Below are 23722 nucleotides of genomic sequence, written 5' to 3' on the forward strand. Positions count from 1 at the left end.
TGACCTAGCAATTCCACACCTAGAACTTTATATTATAAAGTAGAACTTATAGATGAGCACAAAGATTCAGTTAGCTTATTCACTGATACACTGTTATATAAACGTAAGAAAAAAGAAAACAGACTAAGTGTCTAAAACTTGGATTTGGTTTAAAAAGATCGCAGTAAGGCAAGAAGATGAAATATGCAGCCATTAAAAATGATAAGGCTTTTATCTTTCTGATTCATTGCTGGTGGGAATGCAAAACGTTAGCTATTTTGGAAGACAGTCTGGCAGTTTCTTACAAAGCTAAACATAGTTTTACCATACAATCCAGCAATTACACTCCCTGGTATTTACCCAAATGAGCTGAAACCTTATGTCCAGATAAAAAACTGCACATAGATGTTTATATCAGCTTTACTCATAATTGCAAAAAACTGGATGTCCTGCAAGTAAGATGTCCTTCAACAGGTGAATGGATAAACACCCTGTGGTACAGCCATACAATGGAATATTATTTGGTGATAAAAAGATATGAGCAATCAAGCTATAAAAAGACACGGAGGACTCAATCACTATATTGTACACCTGAAACTAATACAATATTGTAAATCAACTACGCTTTAAAATATATATATATATATATATATATATATACACACACATAAACAAAAATTTAAGAAGTACACTGACCAAAAAAAAAAAAAAAAGACATGGAGGAAACTTAAATGCATATTATTTAGTCAAAAAGGCCAGTCTGAAAAGGGTACATACTGTATGATTCCAAGTATATGACATTTTGGAAAAAGCAAAACTATGGAGATAGTAAAGGTCAGTGGTTGCCAGTAACTGAGGGGGAGGAAGGGAGGGAGGAATGAATAGGTGGAATACGGTGAATTTTTAGGGTGGTGAAACTATTCTATAAAATACCGTAATCGTAGATACATGCTATTATGCAACTGTCAAAACCCATGAAACTTTACAACACAAAGAGTGAACCCCAACGTGAACTATGGAATTTAGTTAGTAGTAACACATCTGTGTTGGCTCATCGATTGTGATAAGTGTCCCACGCTAATGCGAGATGTTAATAATAAAGGATGCTACGGGCACGTACAGTGAACTCTGTACTTTGTGTCCAATTTTTCTGCTCACCTGAAAGTGTTCTCAAAAATAAAGTCCATTACCCAGGGAATATAGTCAATATTTTATGAATCACTATGTTGTACACCTGAAACTTATATAATATTGTAAATTGACTATACCTCAATAAATAAACAAACAAGCTTAATGTAAACTTGTGGAAAATTTGGGAAGTGCAGAAATGCATTTTAAAAGGCTTATTAAAATTATTCATAATTCCCATCACCCAGATAAAACCATAATTAATGTTTAGCTGTATTTTCTCTAAGTCTTTTAAAAACAATGCATGTTTATTGTTTACTGTAATATTAAAGTTATTTTATATATATATTTTAAAAACTTTTTTAGTAAAGTGCATTAGTTTAGAAAAATTATAGTTTGTCAGTAAGATGAAATAAGCCGCCATTAAAAATGATAAAGTACTTATTCCTATAAAAATCTATTCATACACTGTTACTGTTACTGTAGGAGAAACAGGTTAGAACTGTTACGTAAACAACACACGTGTGCACGGATGTGCATGTCTAAACAACAAAATGCTCACACACGTCATCTCTGGCCAACGGGATCACAAGCGACTGTTGTATATCTTCTGCTTAGCTATCTTTTCTCATTTTCTACAGTTTCCTCAACAAACACCTTTCTGTGCCTGCTGTGTGGTGGATGCTGTTAGGTGCCAGTTCCACTGGTGAAATACGAGTACCTACTGCGGTGATTTAAACCAATACATGCGCTCAAAAGTGAGAAGTAACCGTAATTTCGATTTTTTCAAGTTGGTGTGCTGTGGGGAACGACAGACCTTCGCTCTGTGGCCCAACGCTGTGCATGTTGAACCCTCGCACACTTGTGGGTCCCCCGAGGTAAAACCTGGAAGAGGATGCAGATGTCAGAGCAAAGCCGATGGGGAAAGTCTCCATCGCACGACAAAAGTGCAAAAGGCGCACACTCGCTACTGGGTCGTCCACATCTCCACGTGGTGGAACATTTCAGGATTAGGAACACGCACGGGAGGATGGTAAATTTCATAAAGACCCAGGCTTGTAATCTAGCCTAAGACTATACATCTAAACAAACGCGCCACACTTCTGGGGGCACAGGTGAGACACAAGGCGCAAATACACACGTAGGTGGACTGTCTGTTACAAAGGAATTATCTGGAGTCTATGAGAATTCATCACGCAGCACCTTTTCAAAACAGCCTCCTACATGCTCACAATAATTAAGTTAAAAATTAATTAAGTTTTTTTAAAAAAGCAGGATACAAATTATATAATAGTAATGATCTGAATGTTACAAATAAGAGGAAAATAATACTAGAAGGAAATAGACCAAAATAGAATTATTGTTATCTTAATTTTTTTATGTTATTACAGTGATTTTTAATTAGAAAAAAAGTGTATGTTAAAATTTTTTTTAATGAATTCCTTGTGTTCCTTAATGGACTGGGTTATCATACTCTTTTAAACTGAAAACAATGAAATAAAAAAATATTAAAGGGACTTCCCTGGTGGCGCAGTGGTTGAGAATCCGCCTGCCAATGCAGGGGACACGGGTTTGATCCCTGGTCCAGGAAGATCCCACATGCCACAGAGCAACTAAGCCCATGCGCCACAACTACTGAGCCTGCGCTCTAGAGCCCGCGTGCCACAGCTAATGAGCCCGTGAGCCACAACTACTGAGCCCACATGCCTAGAGCCCGTGCTCTGCAACAAGAGAAGCCACTGCAATGAGAAGCCTGTGCACTGCAACGAAGAGTAGCCCCCGCTCGCCACAACTAGAGAAAAGTCCATGCACAGCAATGAAGACCCAACGCAGCCAAAAAAAAGAAAATTAGAAATCCCATCTATTTGCTATAAAATCTAACAGCTTCTTAGAACCCGATTTTAGACCATGGTAATTACTAGATAATGAATTAAAATGACCGGAGAAGCTGTGTATGGTCTTTCCAACACGGCTGTCATGGAAGCCACACCAGCTGACCCCTGGTCAGCTGACCACCCCCAGCCTCTCACGGACCTGTGGTGCCACAAACGTCCCACGTCTCAGCACAAAGGGAAGAGGGCACTGTTTTTCTCATTGTCCCACTGGATAAAAGCCTTTATGAATTTATTCATTTGAACTTGAGTTTAAAAGTCTAAAAATGTGTCTTTACTATCTGGGATTTCTAAGCAAAGCCTTTCTGAATACCTCATTAACATTAATTATAGAAACAAAGAGCAAGGTCCCTTTATTATTTTTTTTAAATGATAAATCACACACATTCTTTTGAAAGAATTAAAATGATCCAGGAAACACAAAAAGTGAAAAGGCTCTTCCCCTCCCTACTGTCCACTGTGTTCCAATCTCCAGAAGTGACTACTGTCACTGGTTTGGTGGTTGACTTCCAGACCCCTGGTGCTACCTGCAAACACACACGTGCACACAGAAGCTTTGCCCCTGATCAGAGGGCAAGCAACTCAACATACTTCCGTGCAAATTTTAACTTAGGGGCACCTACCTCATCCTTTCTAATGATTACACAGTCCCTTTAGAATGGCTGTGTTTGAATTTAATCACTTCCCTACGGGTAGTTTTAGAATTTCTGCTGGTCTCAATAATGCCCCCGATGGACACCCTTCTACATAAATCTCTGTACTCTTATGAATGCATTTCTGTACCTTAGATTCACGGAGGTGAAACTGTTAAGTCTCAGAGTTTAGAAATTAGGATTTTTTCTACTCCCAAACTGCCATCCAAGAAGGCTGAACTAGGTTAAGCTAAAGCAGCAGTTTACCTAATGCAAGATTAAAGACAGAGCTCCTTGACCCCAAGACAATAGTGCTATTTCTACTAACAGCAACTAATAATAGCAACAATACAACTTCACCCTCTGCTGGCAGGAGCAGAAGCTACTCCTAAACAAGCAGGTTTTCGGAAAAGCAGGCTCCAGCGATATTCTTTGCGAGCCTTAAAAACATTCCTGTTCTTTTGAGACAGTAATTCCACACTGAGGAATCTGTCCTCAGAAAACAAAACGAACAAAAATTATTTACAAAGTTATATTCTTCACAGTGCTACGCATATGCAAATAACGAAATATTAAAATGCTGCTTACGAAAAATTTCCCATGACTTGGTGAACTGATTTACTGTATAATTTTTAAAAAGCAGGGAGGACACAAAATTGCATGCAAAATACAGTATCTCAACACTTTAATACAGATGTGTACGTGAATTTATATGTATATACGCTCACACAAATACACACCCGCAAAAATACTGGCTAACAGGAAATACAGCTGACTCTTGAACAACGTGGGTTTGATCACGTGGGTCCACCTACGGGTGGACACCCTTCAACAGCAGATGCTACAGCACTACACCACCAGTGGCTGGCTGACTCTGGCTGTGGAGGGAGCGTGGATACGGAGGGCCGACTACAAGCGTCACTGGGATTAGCCCTCAGGTTGTTCAAGAGTCGACCGCAGTCCCAAATGTTAACTCCGCTTATCTATGAGCAGGACTCCTTCACTTACTTAAATGTTTCTCTGTTTTTATATTTCTGTAACATGTATGGACTGTATTCTTTCATACTCAAAGAGAATACAAAATTGTTAGTATAATAAAGTATCTCTCTGCTCCAAAAGCGAAAAATATTAAGTATGAGGTATACTGGGTATTCTGAAATTAGCTTAAACATAAAACTAAATGAAAATTTGAAATATCTGCTTTCCTAAATAGTTAAACTTCTCTAAAATATCTTCTAATAAACCAAGCAGAAAGATCCAAAGGAAACCATGTGCAAACCACCCATTCATTTATTATTACTTACCGATCAGCAATACTTGACGGTTTATCACCAATGGGTACCAACATTCCACCCCAGAGAGATGCTGAAAAAACCTATCGAAATATAAACAAACAACCGTTTTCTTCCACTGTTTCTTTCCTTCCAACGAGCATTAGCAGACAGAAAACACCCTGAGATCTGGTCGTGCCCAGTGCCTGCAGCGTGCAGAGCTCTGGGTCGGGGCACAAGGGCTGCGGAAGGGGAACACCTGGCTCCTGCAGGGGAAGAACTACAGCTCGAAGTGTTTTGTGGATACTTTTATAACTGGCAACTTCAAATTTCGAATAAAGACATACTATACATAAGCCCACAGCCTAAGCAGGGCCTGGATTCCGTGCCGACACAGGGCAGCTCCCTCCTCTCCGAGAAGCCAAACCCAGTGGGACAAGCCATGGCCCGAAGGGGGAGACCAGGGCCCTGGACAAGGGATTCTGCATCCACCCGGGCCTCTTTGGCTCGGCCTCAAAACCTGAGAGGACTGAGGGCGCACGGCATCTCAGGAGAAGGAAGGTAGCGGGTGCAAGACTGCTACGTGTAAGAAATGCAAAGAGACATACTTCCAATCCAACCCTCGGGGACGGAGCCCTGCCTCTAACAGGTCAGGGGCAGTGACCTAACCCTAGGTCAGGGATCCAATCTTTACACCCACGTAATCCATGCACAGAACTGACCCAGGGATGCCTTAAACGACAACGATGCTCTCTGGGCTCCCGACCCCAGGCCTCCGCTGTGGCCCCCACCTACCCACCTCTCCTGAACATCCCCACGCCTCTGCCCACCTCGTCCTCTCTCGGACATGCAAAGTCCCAAGTCCTTCAAAGCTGCTCAGATGTCTCCTTTTTAGAAGCTTCCGTAGGAAGGATTATAGACGAAAACTGGGACAGAGTGGGCAGAGCGGGCCAAGCGAACGCTCTATTCTGAGAAATTCAAGTCTTTGTTCAACAGCGTGACAGATGCTGCGGAACAAAGCGAGGCGCCAGAGCCGCACGCGCTCTCGAGCAGCTCCCCTGGCGACGAGGCGCTCCCGGCGCTCCCGGCACGCTGTCCTCCGCCCCCCGCCTAATGGTCCCAACCTAAGGAGGGGCAACAAGGAGAACTGATTCTCCACCTGAGACAAGCCCACCAGGCCTCGTGTCCCGCTGACCTCGGCGACCACGAGGGCCCAAGGCCCCCAGGCCCCCCCAGCACCTAGACCTCTCCAGCTGCTCCCTCTAGCACCAGCCCCCCAAGCCTTCAGTGCCAGCAGGACCTGCGGACCGGCCCCTCGCTCTCTCCTGCCCTTCTCCCGCTCCTCACCCAGCTGAAACTCCACGGCCGGTCACTAGGACTCACCGACCTGTCTTCCGCTCAGCGGGCAGCACCCTGGGCCTGGTCAGCCCGCCCTGCTCCCTCAGCTGTTTCTGGGCGACCAGCTGTTGGGGAGACGCCACTGAGGGTGGAGGGCTCACCTTAAGTCGCTCTAAGTGCTACGGGCCTCATCCAAGACGCCTCCCCTGGCCCTCGAAGATAAGGCAGCACCCCCTTGGCGGCATTCTGTCCCTTAACTCTGCTGGATCGCTCTTCACGTCACCTGTGAACCCCTGCCGAACTGTATATAAATCTATTTGCGTGTAGGTCCTCCTTCACTAGCATGTAAGAACGGGAACTGTGTTTATTTACTGAGGTATTCTTAGCGCCGACAGTGCCTGGGAGCCAGTATATGTGGGAAGGAGGGAGGGGCGGGTGGGTGCATGGATGGGGGGAAAGGAGGCTGAGAAAGAGAAACCGAGGCGTGGAAGGAGAAGCAGTCATAATGGAGTCAACAATGGCTGACAGCGCGCCATGGAGGGAGCACAGAAGGGGACCAGAAAGAGCTCGCCGAAGAGCGAGAAGCCCCTGGCCGCCTCCGGAAGAGCAGTGGCAGGGGAAAGGCAGGAACCAAATCTGAAGTGCACTGAGTCCAGGACTGACCGGCAGCAGTGATAAATGATTCTAAAACAAAAGCATGTCCCACTTCATTAAAACTCACTCCTGGTCCCCAGGGTCTAAGGAGGCGGTGGGGGTGTGGAGAGCCGTCCCTCAGTCGCCCGGGCGCTGGGAAGACTGGAGAATAAGCATGGTGTCTCCCAGCCTGGGGCTCCACTGCCTCGGTCTGAATCCAGTCACTTACTCCTAAGGTCCTGAGGGAATCAGGAGGAACTAAACCAAACTGGCTAACACAGAAACTCCTGGAGGCACCCAGAGCCCTGACAACCTAGCAAAACAAGGTGAAGACACAGAATTTCTCTGGAAGTAACAGCAGGAGACGAAGAAAGCGGCAGCCCTGTCCTCCAGACACACGTGCTTGACAGCCCTGAGCGGGTAAGTGGGGAAGGGGCTCTTTTACGTACAATGACTGACAGATGAGTTTTAAAGGGACTGCTCATCGCTTCTCCCCAAGATAGCTTCAAGTCTGGCTAAACTGAAAAGATTAAGCGCTTGACTTTCAAGCATCAGTGTTCTGACCTCTTTAGTGTTTTTGATATTTGGGAACTGAGATCTTCTAATAAGATTCCAAAAACAAGAGATAAAAACACAGGTGACAATGTTCTGGCGAGATACTCACTGAATCAAGTATGAGTTGCTTATTCAACTGAAGCTCAAAATCTTCTTTTATGAAGCTCACATCCCCTCCGGTGTAGCCTGCCAGCTCCTGTGGGCGAGGGTCCTCAGGTCAAAGGGAGCCAACAGACCTGTTACAGAGGGTTCTAAACAGCGTCACTGCGGTTAAGTCTGCTGTTCTGTATGCTTAGAAAGGCAACACGCCACTTCTGTCTCCTAGAAGCTACGTCCTAGTTGTTCTGGACGGTACCAGGGGCCTGACAGAGGTACACAATCACTAAACACCCTGAGTAACCGCAGAGAATGGCATTCCTTGCCTGTGAGAGCAAAACACTGGCGACATCAACACTTCATTACAGAGCTTGCTAAGGACGATACGGCTTGTTTGGCCTAATCAGTGTTTGCGGGGAAAAAAAAAATCAGCCTACCTTTTACAATTTGGCACATTTCCTATGAAAATCTGATTTCTAGCTGCTCCTCTGACACTGAGATCAGGCAAACAGAGCGTCGGAGCCCCGCTTCTCCCCGAGGTCACCTGTCAGGCCCTCCCGGCATGTGAGTTACAACCCCTGCCTTGGGTGTTCTTCAAGGGTCACCAGGGAAGTCACTCCCATCAAATCACAACTTTCCTCCTGGCCTAGTAAGTGACACCACCAAAGAGACCGGAACCTTATCCTGACTCTGTGCTCTGTGAAGGCAAAGCCTGAGCTGCAGGGAGCAAATCCAGGGCTAGGAACCCCAACGGGGACAGACACCTTTGCAAGCCATTCTAGAAGGACTTTCACAATGAGAGGAAAATGTATTAAAAACGTGACTACCCTTGCATGATGCCCTATCCCTCCAGGGTCACGGAGCCTGCAGAAGTCACGGGGGAAGGAATACTACCTGGTTAACCTTCAGCAAAGCACCTCTTCTCGGTAAGATGGAAGGGTTCCGAGAGTCGATGACCATCGCGTGCTGAAAGAAATGCGGATCGGGGGCGTCTGCACTTCAAACAGGCCTCTGACACAACACCACACACTCACTGGGCACTAATTGTATGCCAGGCACTGTGCTAAGCATTCCATAACTCTTCTGACACTTAATCTTTACGGAAACCCCATGTTACATGTGAGGGACCTGGGAGAGTCGGGGAAACAAGTCACATCCACTGGGTGGGCCATTCCGACCCCATCGCCGGCTCTGTTCTCTCAGGGAGCTCGACACCCTGACCAGTCAACTCAGCCAGCTCCCGACTAAGATGCCACAGTCAGCTCTTACGCACGCCACTGCCCGTTACCTCTGATGTTACTTAGAAAAAATGACATGCGGTTGTGTCCAGAAATTCAAGTGACCAGGAGGCACCATTTTAGCCTCCCAAACTGTGACGCTTCTCAATCCCTCCCGATGCAGGCGAAGGCTATTCTCCCAACTTAAGGCACGGCTGCATCAAAGTATCTACACATCTGCCCTTACCGAGAGAGATGACTTCAGCGAGTGCCCGCTCTCTTTTCGGACGGCAAAAGACACTGTCCTGGCAAGGCAGCCCAGCTCTCGCCACACGCCCTCCCACTTCACAGTGTGGCTGGTCTTCCAAATGGGAAACTGCAGGCAAACACGGGAAACCGTCAGCCTTCCGTGCTGTGCGGACAGGGGGCCGCCCCAAGTCAGGTCCTGGGATGAGGCGGCACTAAATGGACGGACTAAAAGCTAAGACACAATGTTTTTAATGATGGATGGGAGACAGGAAGAGACGAAGGGAAGCTGGGGAAGGAGGGAACAGAGCAGGCAGGCAGGAGGGAGGAGGGGAGAAAGCCATGGCCACGATCAAAGGGAAAAACTGCACGAGGGGCAGGGCTGTGCTTTGGGTGCGGAGACGGGGTGGCTCGTCTGAAAGCTGCATACAGCTTTGTAACTGACTGCTTCCTTTTCCAGTCTAAGACCATCGGACACACACCCCGCCGGCTGTCTGCAGCCAGGAGAGGTGACCCAGATGACCCACATCAGCCCCTGGAGAAGAGCCAGGAGACAAGGTTACACATGAGTCAAGAGCTTCCTCCCTGCGGCCAGAGAGGCCTGAGCCAAGTGAACGCTGGGGTCCGGGCAAGTGGGACCCGCCTCTTGGCCTGACCCTCTTCCCTCAAAGCCAAGCCAGCCTGTCTTAGACTTCCGTCTTAGAGAAATGCCCAGGTTGGTTGTGAACAGCGAATGACGTAGTTTGGTGGCCTTGGGAAGGACACCAGTGATGCAATCCTTACAAGGGAGCCAGGCCACGTCAGTCCCCAGAGGGAGTCCCACGCTGGGCATTCTCGTGGCACTCAGGCCCAGACAGCCCACGTGGCTTCCAGGGTGACAACGTGGGGCCACCACCTCGGCACGATTCCTCGTGAAGCCGCCACGAGGCACCGGGCCAGGTCCTGGGGAGGCAGACGGTGGGAGGGCAGGCCTGCCCAGCCGCCTTTTCTGCAATGAGGGTCCCAAGATTCAGCCACTTTCCCAATGCCTGTGGGAGGGGGAGAGCTGACGTAAAGCCTTCCTCCCTCCCTTATAAGGCGGCTCTTAACGGGAGAAACACTACTGCTCAGAGGAGACACATCTGTGTCTCTGGATTCCCAGCAGGAGGACGAGGCAGGGCCCAGATGATGCCACTGGGCTTGCATAGCAAGCACCTACTGGGTGCAGACCCCGAGGACACACATGAGGAGGATGCGGTTTTCTCCTCCGCAGCCTCTGCTCTCAACGGCAGGGCTGCAGCTGCAGGAGCTCCAGCCCTTGCGTCCCTTTGCCTGCCCTCCCTCGCGGCCTATTCCAACACTCTGACGTCCTGCATCTCTATCCCATGTGGACAAACAAGGTGCTTCTACTCTCCTGAGGATCTGCTCTTTCAAAAAGGCTTAAAAGAAAGAGATAAAAGGGGACTCGGGAGAGAAAGGTGGGGAGAAACCTCCCACCCTGTCGGTAGCCTCCGCGTCCTGCGGGAGGGCAGGGCTGGAGAGAAGAGTGTCTGCCAGGGTGTCGGCTGCCGCGTCCCCAGCACTGGGCAGGAGGGTCTGAGGGCAACCCCCTGCACATGGAGTAGGGCGGCCACACCGAGGTGAGAATGGACATGCGTCTCCATCCTGAGCTGCGCCCTCCTGGCTACCTCGGAGCACTCAGTTTTCATGACTTTGGGCTGCAAGGGTAAGAAGCATGAGTGGCTGATGCGTCTCGAGTGCCCACAGGGGGCTGAGCGCACAGCAGGAGGCAAGCCTGGGCAGGGACTGGGGACTGTCAGACCACAGTCACGGGGCAGGGGCGACGAGGGGCGTGCTGAGACAGTTTCCTGGGCCCCATTCCTGGTGATGCTCACTCAGCAGGTCCCTCGGGACCATGAATTTGCAGGTAAGCCCGAGGCTGCTGGTCTGAAGACTTGGGGAACTATTTTTATACGGGATTGTGTCTCAAGGTCTTTCCTCGTTAACTAAAGCCTAGAACAGGATGGGAGGAATAAGGATGAGCTAGAAAGGAAGGAAAGAAAGAGCAGCGTTCATCGTAAAGCCAAAAAATGGTCAAACGATAGTAACTCCATGCGCTGCATCCTGCTAGACATCAACTAACTGTAAACCAATGATGAAAGCTTCCAGAAACCTGAAGTAACTTTCACTGGCTGTCAGGTTTCGATCTTAGCAGGTACAGGAAGGACAAACAGATGGTGTCCCAGGAAGTCAGGAGCAGGGAAGAAATGTGACCAGGTCAAAGGAGCTGCCACCATGGAGATTAGCCACTCTCTGGCCCCGGCACGTGCACTTGGCTAGTGAAGAGGTGCCCCGCCGGCAGGGCAGAGAACAGAGGGCGACCCCAGCAGCAGTGCCTGAGGCTCCGAGCATCGGACCACACAGTGGCTGTGCGCGCCCGGCCCCGCCCCCACTTGCTGTCTTTGGGAATCAATCAATCAATCAACAGACTCTTTGGTCCCAGTGTCCGAAGGGAAGGACTGAAAGGCTACTTACACTGTACTCGGCTGACACTCCTCTGTCTGTCTCGCGCAGTGAGCTCCAAGGGAACTGTCCCGTAACTTTATATACGTTTACAGAGAAACTAGGAGACAATGGGACAGAGCTTTAAAAGCTGAAACAGTGATTGTAACTTGTACACATTTAAATCAACAGATTTAAAAATATACTTCAGGGGTTCATCTTCATGGGGAAATCTACGGGCTTGTTGTAACACTGCAGAAGGGTCAGCTGATTCTGCAGAGTTTCTTTTCACAAACAAGCCACCTATTTTAACTTTTAAACCAGGCCACTGAACTCAATGATCTGTTTGGCTTCCTACTTTCTTTCGAAGTGTCCAGGCTGTGGTTTGAAGAAGGACAGGCCATACGAAGTTTCTTTTGTTCCATAGGAAAACTGAAAAGTCACCTTTTCTGCACGGCCTAGAAGATTAGGGAGTTTGAGGCCAAGTACCTAGGAGGAAAAAAAAATAGCAGGGGTTTAAATGGAAGGAATGATAACTGTTTAGAAAGACTGCGTGAGCTAAGGGACTCACTCAAACAGAACAGAACTGTAGATGCGGGTCTGCCTTTCATTTGTGATCGCTCCTCATCCTTCAAGCGTGCCTCCGCTGAGCGCACACACCTGGTGAATTCAAGAAGGCTAAACCTTCTGACTGAAGCTCAGAGAAGTCAACTCCACGGGTTTGGAGTTTAGGGGAATTTCAACAGGAAACTAGTAATATGAACATGTGATATGCCCACATCACTCCCAAACAATCCACACTTATAACAAAGCATGTTATAATCAGCTCTAAGATGAATGAGGACCACGGGATAGTTTACAAATAAAGGTTGAGGGGCATGAAAGAGTTCCCAAACTACCATCAGTCGTGTTTTCAAAGCTCACGATTGAAAGTTCCACTGTTAGGAAGGGAAAAACCTGTATCTCACCATGCTGCCTTCGTTGTTCCCAACCATGGTGTTATAACTGCCCGTTAGTCTCCTTAATTCAGTTACTTCAAAGGTAACGTCTAACCCGTTGGGAAGAGCATTGTCACCTAATAAGTGAAAAAGATGAAACAATTCAGACAGCTCCAGCATGCAGTTTTATGTCTGGTCCCACTGCTGTAAACGACAAAACGCTTGGGTTTAAAGCCCAAGAACATGCACACACAGAATCCCATTACACCTCGACGCCAAACGGAAGATATCAAAAACGGACTTTGCTGCAAGGAATCAGCAGCAGCAGCATTACTTCAACACACGTTATTTACATTATTTGCCAAACGTACTTGTTCCCCTACTAGTGAGGCCCTTGAGAATACCTGGGGCCTCAATTCAGCTGACATTACAACGTGGAATTCTTGTGACAAGAGGGGCCCTAGGAACCCTGGCGGAGAAGCAACACGTCGACACAGATGGAGGAGGTGGATCTTCCTGTCCTCCCTCAAGCGGGGGCGTGGTGCCTGAGCTCAGTGCAGCTGCCCCTTAGCTACTGTGGGCCCCGGGGGCAGGCGAGCAGGGCTGAGCGCCGCAGGAGCCTGGGCGCCCCTCAGAAAGGTCGGGGCTGACCCTGCGGCCCTGGCTGGACACCAGCCGCATCTGGGAGCTGTCAGACTCACAGACGCCCAGGCACTGGCTCACAAACACTCAGATTCAGCTGGTCTAGGGTGGGGCCCGGACACCACTTTTCTTTTTAATTAGCAGACTTTACTGTTCAGAGCGGGTTTGGGTTTATAGAAAAACTGAGTATAAAGTTCGCACCCCCTCACACACATTTCCCCTCTCATTCAGTCTGCACTAGTGTGGTGCGTCTGTTACAACTGATGAACTAACAGTGAGACGTTACTACGAACTAAAGTGTGACTTGCACTAAGCTTCATTCTCGGCGTTGTACATTCTAGGTGTTCGACAAATGGATGGCGTCCATTCTTTTTTAAAAGCTCCCGGGTAATTCTAAAGGCAGCCAGGGCGGAGAACCACTGACAGAAGTGGACCAGCTGACCACATACACGTCACATTTACGACAGACAGGAGAGCGCTGAAACTAAATGCCACCCACAAGACTTGCCACGAAGCAAGCCCTCCGGAGCAGCGGCAAGGGCCACTCTGTCACGCATTTGTTCAACCAGGGTCAAGTCGCTTAAACCTCTCTGAGCCTGTTTCCTTAGCTGAAAAATGTTTTTTTCTAGAAGAATAACCATGACACTCCACCAGGTTTTTGTAAGGCCCCCAACTGGGTCGTGTACAGAAACCCTCCCCACGGAGCCCAGCACAGACACTTCTGTTATTACTACCGTGACTCCAAGGGGCAGAGACAGCCGGTGGTGTCCCAGCACCCCTTCTCGCTGCGTACCAGTCCAGCGGGTCTCATGCTTCAGCACTCATCAGTCACCTGCAGGGCCCGCCGTGCCGGACGGCTTCAGTGGGATGTGCCTTTCTGCCAGGTCCCCAGGAGAGCAGAGCTGCTGGTTGGGGGTGCACTTCGAGAACCACGGTTCTCATCGTAATTGAATCCTCGCGTGTTGGCTGGGTCTGTGGCCACATAGACTTGACTTCCCAGCCTGCCCTATAGCTCCATGTGGCCGTGGGATGAGAGGGAGAACCGTGTACAACACATGGGACAGGCGCTCATGGAGAGTGGTGTGCCCTTTCACCCCTCCTTCCTCCTTCCTGAGGCTGGAACGGTGCTCAGCCATCGCAGGGACCAGGGGACCCTAGAGACGGTGAAGTGACAAGCACCAGGAGAAAACCACACCAGCCCCAGGTCGTGACCTCAGGGAATAGAGCTATGACGACACCAGCCCCAGGTCGTGACCTCAGGGAGCAGAGCTATGACGACACCAGCCCCAGGTCGTGACCTCAGGGAGCAGAGCTATGACCACACCAGCCCCAGATGGTGGTCTTGCATTTGTCATGGAAAGAGATCTCTTTTGCCTAAGCCACTGGTATTTGGTGTCTCAGTCACAGATGAATCTTTTTTTTTTTTTTTTTTGCGGTACGCGGGCCTCTCACTGCTGTGGCCTCTCCCGTTGCGGAGCACAGGCTCCGGATGCGCAGGCTCAGCGGCCGTGGCTCACGGGCCCAGCTGCTCCGCGGCATGTGGGATCTTCCCAGGCCAGGGCACGAACCTGCGTCCCCTGCATCGGCAGGCGGACTCTCAGCCACTGCGCCACCAGGGAAGCCCTACTGTTTCATTTTTATCTTCTCAAAACTATCTTCCACTCACTCCTGAAGAGTTCACGTGTTCCTTGATTCATTCCACATATGTATTTTTCAGCAGATGTCTACTCAACTCAGAATGAAGTCTGCAGCCACGTAGTAAGTCCTTCACGATGCAGTCTCCTGATCATTTTCCTGCCTTATCTTTCATCACTCTCCTTCCCCACATCTGCACTCTGGCTCTACGGAGCCCTGTGGTCCATCCAATGACCCTTTCTCTCTCTGGCCACTGGGCCTATTAAACACTCTCTCTCTCCCTGGAACACTCCTCATCAGCCCTGCTCCCCAAACGAACTCACACACATCTTTTAGGTCTGAGCTTACGTATCACCCCTTCCGGGAAATCTCTGATCCGTCTTTCCCTCCGCCCCACCAGGAGAGGCAAAGTTTCCTCCTCCAGCATCCCCCGCTTACAGCACGACTTATCAGCTGAACTGTCCTCACTTCTCTGTCTGTCCCCGACACTCTCCCACTTGACCAGAAGCTCCTTCAGGAGACTATGCCTTGTCTGCTACTGTCTCCCCCCATGGCAGGGACTCATTAACGAAAGAATAAACACTGACCAAGTGGACAGAATTGCCCAATATCACACAGCAAACGAGCAAATGAACAAAAACCAAAAGTGAAATCTGACTCCTACTGCCCTCCTCTTTAACACACATTTAGGTGGAGTCTGCTAAGAGCCCATCCGGACACCTGCTGGGGTGGGTTATTCAGAAAAGCCTGGCTCTCTCCTTCCCGGAAGGAGATCCTTCTCGGAGCCCTGGTACCATCCAGGGGCTCAGACAACAGCATCTTCAAAGTCACCCGTCCTCCCTCGGCCTGACGTAAAGATCCAGTTACTCCCTTGAGGCCACAGGCGCTCTCTGCCTGGACACAAGGTGTCTGTGATCCTGGAGGATGGAGGGAATCAAACAGAAACCGCACCATAATATGCACCTTGACATGTATCGATCAAGACATCCACCTGTCTAAATATTCCCAGACGAAGCAATTTCTCACGGGCTTCGTGAGATTTCCTCATTACCTGTAAGAGAAAAAATAATAATAATAAAAATAGAGACTGTATTCCTCTAAGATCCAGGAATGTAAATGGTGGCTGTAGCATTTAGGCCGGCGGCTTAGCATGTGGTGTGAAGTACTGATCCCTGAGAAGAGCGCCCCACCAAGACAAGTGAGCCGTTACTTGAGTAAAAAGATTACTTAGTAAAAAGTTACTTTAAGCTTAAAAAAAACAATACAGTCTTTTAAAGTGGGAATGGCCGAACACTGCTGAAAGGTCAAGTGAAACGGGGACCGGGAGAAGGCAGCTGGGCGTGGCCTCAGGAGGCTGCTGGCGACTCTGCCCAGGCTGGGAGATGTGGTGCCGAGGGCAGAAGGACAGAAGGAAGCCATGGAGGAGAAGACGACAGTGCAACCCGGGAAAGACCCCAATGGATAAACAGAGTAAAGGCCCGAGGAGACGGCGAGGGTGGGTAACTACCAAGAGCCCACGCCCCCGGTCGCTGAGGGCCCTCAAGGGGAAGCACACTGAGTGCTAACGGGGTGCGGGAAGGGTCAACACCTACTGCCACCAGCTCTACGGCAGCGCTGGGACGGCTGTGAGGAACACAGAGAGGGGCCAGCCGTGGACGGGCGGACAGACACCTCTTCTCCGGGATAAGGGCGAAGGCAAACGCACGTCAGTATGTGGGAGGCTTCTGGGAACTGAGGGGGCTCAGCCCCCTTCAGCGTAGGTGGCAAGGTCATCCATGGAGGCTGGGGCGGGGTACTCAGTGTGTGAGCACACAGAGCTTCATGGGATCTTCAGAAGGGAATGGACAAGAAGGCCAAGCAGAGGGAATACTTGCCTCGATAAGGTTTTTAGCCTTAAAAACATCTCCAATTTCACACATGATGATGTCATCTTTAGTCCTTCCAAGCCCATCAAAATGAACGTGTTGGACGACCACCTAGACGTGACAAGGGGACGCAGATTACTGAGTATCAGACAGGGCAAGAGGTCAGGCATCGAGGCTAAAGACAAATGTCTGAAATTAGTTTCAAAGACTTTTTTTAATTTAATGATCCACGCTTCTTTTCAAAAAACTGGTCACTTGAACTGACTAGGTCTTTACTTCCTGTGAATGAGATCAGCAAGGTCTCTGCAGCCAGGTGACCAAGGACCAGGTCAGTCTTAAACCCAGGCAGGGTGCAGAGGTCCCCTACACATCCTTCCCCAAATGTTCCCCGAGCACTGGCCTCTGGATGACGCTGACCGTGACCTGGTGTAGTAACGGCATGTATTTTACCAGAGATCTTGTGTGGATTTCAATATAGCCTGATAAATGCTGGCTCAGAGCCTCTCACCTGTCTATAAATGCTCACTTCGTTCAATAAAAATGCACTGATTACCTATGAACCAAGTATCATTCTGAACACTGAGAATATAGCAGTGAGCAAAACATAAAAATTCCTGCCTCTATGGAGATTATATTCTAAAGGGGAGAGAAATAGGCAACATACACAGTACAGTAGATGGTAGTGAGCAACAGAGACAAATCAAGAAGGGATAATGGGCAGTGGTAGGGAAATGTATGACTTACAGGTGATCAGAATACTATACTAAGATCTTAAGCAAAGAATTAATGGGAGCTTCCCTGGTGGCGCTGTGCTTGAGAATCTGCCTGCTAATGCAGGGGACGTGGGTTCGAGCCCTGGTCTGGGAGGATCCCACATGCCGTGGAGCAACTAGGCCTGCGAGCCACAACTACTGAGCCTGCGCGTCTGGAGCCTGTGCTCCGCAACAAGAGAGGCGGCGATATTGAGAGGCCCGCGCACCACGATGAAGAGTTAGCCCCCGCTCACCGCAACTAGAGAAAGCCCTCGCACAGAAACGAAGACCCAACACAGCAAAAATAAAGGAATTAATTAATAAACTCCTACCCCCAACATCTAAAAAAAAAAGAATTAATGAAAAATGTGCTTACATTTCTCCCACTGTATTTAATTTCAAAGGCAACCAAGTTTAGAAAAACTTTTATTCAAGACCCAAGGTCTGTTTTCTGGGAGCAGGGAACAAAGAATAAACTTAAGCATAATTTGAGTTTCTCTTTGAAATACTTTTGGGTTTTTTTTTTGTAACATAAATTCAAAAATGTGTTTGTTTACACTTGCCACGTAAATAATCACCAAGGAAAAACGATTCCTTTAAAACCAGAAACTACTTCTCCAAGTGTCCAGTCTTTCTGAAATGTAGTTGGCTGCAAATTCTCCTTTGATAAAGGTGTTGACACAGGTTAATCCCTTTACGTTTCCCCAGCGGCTTGTGGAAGCGAGTGTTTCTAGTAACAACTCTATCCAGCCCTCAACAGGATACTCACATCCTTGTTCTCAAGAATCTCCTGTTTAGCTTCAGGTTCAACTTCAACAAATTCAGCTTCTTCTCCTAATGCTCCAAAATCAGGTCCACTGGCTGGAAGAGGCTCCAAACTCTGAAAGGGAGGGAGGAACCACAGATAAATGAACTTATATTAAAAAACAAAAGCTTGGGGGCCTCCCTGGTGGCGCAGTGGTTGAGAGTCCGCCTGCCGATGCAGGGGACGCGGGTTTGTGCCCCGGTCCGGGAGGATCCCACATGCCGCGGAGCGGCTGGGCCCGTGAGCCATGGCCGCTGGGCCTGCGCGTCCGGAGCCTGTGCTCTGCAGCGGGAGGGGCCGCAGCAGTGAGAGGCCTGCTTACCGCAAAAAAAAAAAAAAAAAAAAAAAAAAAGCTTGGGACTTCCCTGGTGGCACAGTGGTTAAGAATCTCCCTGCCAATGCAGGGGATACGAGTTTGAGCCCTGGTCCGAGAAGATCCCATATGCCGTGGAGCAACTAAGCCCGTGCACCACAACTACTGAGCCTGCGCTCTAGAGCCCACATGCCACAACTACTGAAGCCCGTGTGCCACAACTACTGAAGCCTGCGCTCTAGAGCCCGTGCTCCGCAACGAGAAGCCACCGCAATGAGAAGCCCGCACGTCGCAACAAAGAGTAGCCCCCGCTCGCCTCAACTAGAGAAAGCCCGCGCGGAGCAATGCAGACCCAACACAGCCAAAAAAAAAAAAGCTTTTAGTTTTGTCTTTAGACGGTGCCCCAGAAAACTCAGGACCACGGTGCCCTCTGCGGCTGAAGGCAGCAGGGTGGGGGGCACACGGGGCAGCATAAGTGGCTGTCGACGCACAGGTGTTAGGCTGGCGCTGACCCCTCGCTGTCTAGAGTATTGTTAATTCATAAAGCAAAGACGAAAATTCATCAGCGAAAGGGTCAGGCACAAACCTACGATGGTTGTGCCATGAACCGAGGACTATACCGTACCTAGTTCTGTACACCTGAGGCCCATTTGAAGACCAAAAAAAAGAAAATTTTTTTTTTTGCTTTCCCGTCATAGAAAGTATCCTAATTTTTAAAATCAAAACTGGATACATTCTAGGATAATTATATTAACCAGCCAAATTAGTAAAAAATATGTTTCTGGACTCATAATTCGTTTTGGTTCAGAAACGAATCATGGGCCCTGGAATGTTCATGGCCTCTTGTCAGCACATCCTCCATCATGCCACTGGTCCTCCGCAAAGGTAATGGCCTGACAGCGCCATGTCCTCCCTCCCATCCTTGCCCTAAAAGACTCCGAGAGTCCTCAAAGGTGCCCTCAGGGGCACATGCAACTAGATTCCTTAGCAGGGCACGTGAGGACCTCCACCATGCAGCCCCCACCTGCTACTCCAGATTCAATCCCCACCACCCCCGACCTTCACCTTTGTGTCTGTGCACACCTGGTTCTCTCCGCCCAGTTTAACTACCTGCCTCCCCCAAAAGAGCTGAAAGAACCACCTTCAGTGCCATCTCCTCTGTGAGCCACCCCTGGCTTCTTCAGGGAGAATCAGTCCCTCCTTCACAAGACACCTCTTGGAGGAAATTTATGACCCTTACAGGTACTGCTTTTTCTTATTTTTATCTGCCCTGCTATATCAGAAATACTCAAATATTTATGGAATGGGTGAGTGAATGATTTTTTCTTTTGTTCTCACATTTCATAAACATCTGAGTGCCTACTGTCCCCTAAAGAGCAGGGAATGCAGCCGTGCATAAGACAGAACCAGTCCTTCCCTCAGCGGCAGAAGTGGATTATTTACATAAGTAAAAAGGAAGATAATGCTGGGCAAAGATTTATTTCACATAATTATCCTTTCGTTTTTGTTGTGTAAATTTTTTTTTTTTTTTTGTGGTACGTGGACCTCTCACTGTTGTGACCTCTCCCGTTGCGGAGCACAGGCTCCGGACGCGCAGGCTCAGCAGCCATGGCTCACGGGCCCAGCCGCTCTGCGGCATGTGGGATCTTCCCGGACCGGGGCACGAACCCGTGTCCCCTGCATCGGCAGGTGGACTCTCAACCACTGCGCCACCAGGGAAGTCCAGTGTGTAAATATTTTTAAAACGAGATCATTACTATATTTCTCAAAAATATGAACAAATTAAAACAGTAACTTTTTTTTTTTTTTTTGCAGTACGCAGGCCTCTCACTGTCGTGGCCTCTCCCGTTGCGGAGCACAGGCTCCGGACGCACAGGCCCAGCGGCCATGGCTCACGGGCCCAGCCGCTCCGCGGCATGTGGGATCTTCCCGGACCGGGGCACGAACCCGTGTCCCCTGCATCGTCAGGCGGACTCTCAACCACTGCGCCACCAGGGGAGCCCAATAGTAACTTTTTAATGCAACATTTCATGAATATGCTTTCTGTATTTAAGTTTATGTAGTGCAAAAAAGTATATTATAGATGCGCAGATTGTCTATGCAGAGCATATACTATGGTTAGGAATATACGCACATATTCATTCTTCTGAATCTGAATGCTTGACAAAAAGACTTTGGGCATAAAGTCGATGCTAAAAAATTTCCATTACGGTTCCTAAAACCTCAAAAGCATGAAACACACCTCACCAAAGACATACTAGACCCATCTGTATTCTTAAATCTGAAATTTGTCCTTTAATTCAAAAGGTGATGTCTTTACAGTTTCACCACTGCACCAAAGCCTGATGTCCTAAACGAACTGTTTCACTACTAGAGAGTCATTCATTCTCCAATATCCACCCACTATGTGACAAGCGCTTACAAGGTCCTCACGCTCACAGAATTTACATTCCAGTGTCCGGGTACGCATTTAGTGAAATGAATTAAAATAAATATTTGGATCTAGCCTCTAACCTTTAAGCAGATCGGTCTACTAGTGAGTCGACAAATTTTATCGAACGCCACGTGCCAGGCACTAGGCAAGGCAGTGCTAGCTGGAGAAATAGGACACGAAATAAATCTAATGAGTTATGAGCAGCATCCGTAAAGTGATATAGACTAGAATCAGATAGAAAATACAAGAAAAAATAATAGGTATCAAGGGTAAATACTGTTTCAGAAAACTTCTGTTTCACGTACGCATGAAGGTACCAGATAGCAAATATGGGATGTTTTCTTACTGTGAGTCCTGACCAAAATTCAAACAACGCTGGCTAGTGAAATGTAAAGGCCAAATTAAAGAACTGAAATTATTGCTTGTCAATACATTCATCAAAGGAGCAGCAGTTTTAGTGTCAAAGGAGCTTAATAAAAGCAGACTTTTTTTTCCTGTACTCCTAGCACCTACAAGAGCGCCAGGCACAGAGTTGACCATCGGTAGATATTAGTTGAATAAACGAATGAATGCTTCCTCTGCGAAGATGCTACAAGGGATAAGGGATGCAAGGCAAGTAAAATGCAGCTCCTACCATCATCTAGAAACTTAGACTTTAAAAGGATAAGTCAAAAATGCAGCGCTAAGACAGGGCACCAGAGTAGAAATGTCAAGGAGGTTGGCAACACATCCAAAGTGAGGAGAGATAAGGAGGTTCATATAGGAAGTGACTTGAACTGAGTTCTGAAAGATGCGACTATTTTGCCAGCTGAAGATGGGAGTGGGGGTGAGTGATGAGAGAGGAAGCTCCGCCCGACAGCACGGTCCAGAGTGTGTCGAACGAGGAACGGTGTTTCATTTGCAGGAAGTATCTGGAAATGGAAGTTAAGTCCATTCCCGCACACCAGGCTGAGAAGTCTGTGCTAAACTCTTTTGGGAAACTCCTGACAACTTCTCGGCAGGGCAACTCAAACAATCACGTTGTAGAAGAGAAGTTGTGTTGAGGGCTGGGACTCAGGAGGTCTGAGTTTTAGCACATTCTGAGGCTCTAACGGTGTGACCTTGGACAAACAGTCACTCTCTGGGTCTCAGTTAAGATTACGATAAAGAGCAGCTGGGCAGCTTGGGTGCCGCGCTAAGCACCCAGGCAAATGCTTTACGTGTATTGTCTTTCAATTCTCCTAACAGCCCGGCGAGTGAGTACTATCACTGCCTCCGCTTTAAAAGGAGGTACTAAAGCTCAGCGAGGTTCCGTCTTTGCACGGTAACCAAGAGACACGAGGACTCCTAGCTGCGTCTGGGTTGAAGACACTACTTCGTGCTCTAAGAGTCTAGCAAGACCCCAGGAGCGGCTGGGCGGGAGAGTTCGGAAAAGGTGACGGGTGAGGAACTAAGACGCCCGAAACCGCTAAGGATAGAAAGAACTTATTCCTCCGCTGTAGGACATCACGGAAAGCCCGAGAGTCCTTTCCGGGCCACTGCCTCGCTAAGTGACCTTGGGCAAGTCACGTCCCTCCTCTGAGTATCCGTTTTCTGCTCGAAAGCCTGCGGTACCTGCTGGCGGCATCTCTGCGGCCTCCTCCACCCGGCCCGCGGCGGCCCAGCGCTGGGGCACTACAGGCGGAGATCCCCGGCCCCGTTCCGCACCGGCCTCGGAGCCCTACAGTCCCCTCACCAGGGCAACCCCGGCCGCAGCCGCGACGGCGTCCCCCGCGGCGCCCACCCAGAGGTCACGCAGCCCGCGGGTCGCTGGGCCTCTTACCCTGGCGTGCACTGTCCCCATGGCTCCCCTTCTGGCCGCCGCCTCCCAGAGCTGCCCTGGCCCGACGAAGGCTCGGCGGGTGAGGCAGAGAGCGAGTCCCCAGTGGCGGAGCTACCAGTTGGTGCAACACCCACAAACCCCCGGACGCGGCTGACTGGGGGCGGCCATCATGTCCCGCCTTCGCCCCGCCTCCTGGCTCACGGTTCCTCCGCTCATTGGTCCTTAAGAATCTATGACCCGGATGTTCACGCCTACCCCGGGAAGCTCTGCGACTTGGAGACCGCCCGAGCGCCGAACGTTCTGTGGCGCCCGGGAAGCTGCTGGCGCGTGGTGGGGGCCTTGCGTGAGGGTCCCGCTGGGAGTGCCGGAGCTGTCCTGGGGGAGACCAGACCAGCTGGTGGGCGCGCCGGGACTTCACTCACGTGTCTCCCTTAACCCTCCTGGCACCTCGGCCCAATGGTGCAGCGCTTGTCCCCGCGCTCTGGCCGAGGCTCGGCACACGCGGCTGCAACAGTGGCCTCACGCGGCGTCTGGAGCGGCACAAATCCGGATCGGCGCCCTGCTCCTCTCCTGCTGGGCGCACGGAGCTTTCAAGTCACTGAACCCCCACAGGGTTCAGCCTCATTGGCAAAATGAAGTGTGACGGTCTTATCTGCTTCGCGGGGATGGATTACAAGGCTCGCATGAGAGTGTTATTAACGCCTGGCCCAGGGCAGGGCACTTAGTGAGCAGCGAATAAATGACCATTATTCTTTCAACTGCAGTAAATGTCAGTGCGTGTCATCGGGGGTTCGCATGGGGGCCACTCACATCGGAGAACAGGACAGCCCTGGGGCTTCATTTGGGTGGTGGAAACAGCTTTCCCCCCGCTCACAAGACAGTATATAATAAGTAATAGTCACGTGGCGATAAATGCAATGAGAGAAACAGGTAAGAGACAAAATGAGAGAAGGATTTTCAGTATCATGTGCACTAATGTTTCCACCCCTTCCCAGAGACCCTGACACTCTTTTCTGTTTGATTAGCAGCACCGGAAGTCCTCCAGCATCCCTGGGGTAAATATTAAGTC

At 49.3% G+C, this 23722-nt stretch overlaps 1 protein-coding gene across 3 annotated transcripts in view; it reads right to left on the reverse strand.

The window, feature by feature from the left end:
* The window catches only part of SAMM50 (SAMM50 sorting and assembly machinery component), a 32312-nt gene extending 9473 nt beyond the window's left edge, over window positions 1-22839 (reverse strand). The window contains exons 1-12 of one of the 3 annotated variants that reach the window (XM_060164554.1): window positions 22654-22838; window positions 18070-18180; window positions 16558-16659; window positions 15647-15734; window positions 12437-12543; window positions 11827-11957; window positions 11502-11589; window positions 8989-9117; window positions 8419-8490; window positions 7538-7624; window positions 4936-5006; window positions 1925-1992 (exon numbers count right to left, since the gene is read on the reverse strand). In XM_060164554.1, the coding sequence (XP_060020537.1) occupies window positions 1925-1992; window positions 4936-5006; window positions 7538-7624; window positions 8419-8490; window positions 8989-9117; window positions 11502-11589; window positions 11827-11957; window positions 12437-12543; window positions 15647-15734; window positions 16558-16659; window positions 18070-18180; window positions 22654-22674 (1075 nt within the window). In that variant the 5' untranslated portion in view covers window positions 22675-22838. Of the gene's footprint in view, window positions 1-1924; window positions 1993-4935; window positions 5007-7537; window positions 7625-8418; window positions 8491-8988; window positions 9118-11501; window positions 11590-11826; window positions 11958-12436; window positions 12544-15646; window positions 15735-16557; window positions 16660-18069; window positions 18181-22653 lie in introns of all 3 variants that reach the window. The other 2 variants (XM_060164555.1, XR_009543253.1) reach the window with 2 other exon arrangements.
* Between the last annotated feature and the right edge of the window lie 883 nt (window positions 22840-23722).

This window comes from Lagenorhynchus albirostris, chromosome 11 (assembly GCF_949774975.1).
Source record: "Lagenorhynchus albirostris chromosome 11, mLagAlb1.1, whole genome shotgun sequence".
NCBI classification, from domain to species: Eukaryota; Metazoa; Chordata; class Mammalia; order Artiodactyla; family Delphinidae; genus Lagenorhynchus; species Lagenorhynchus albirostris.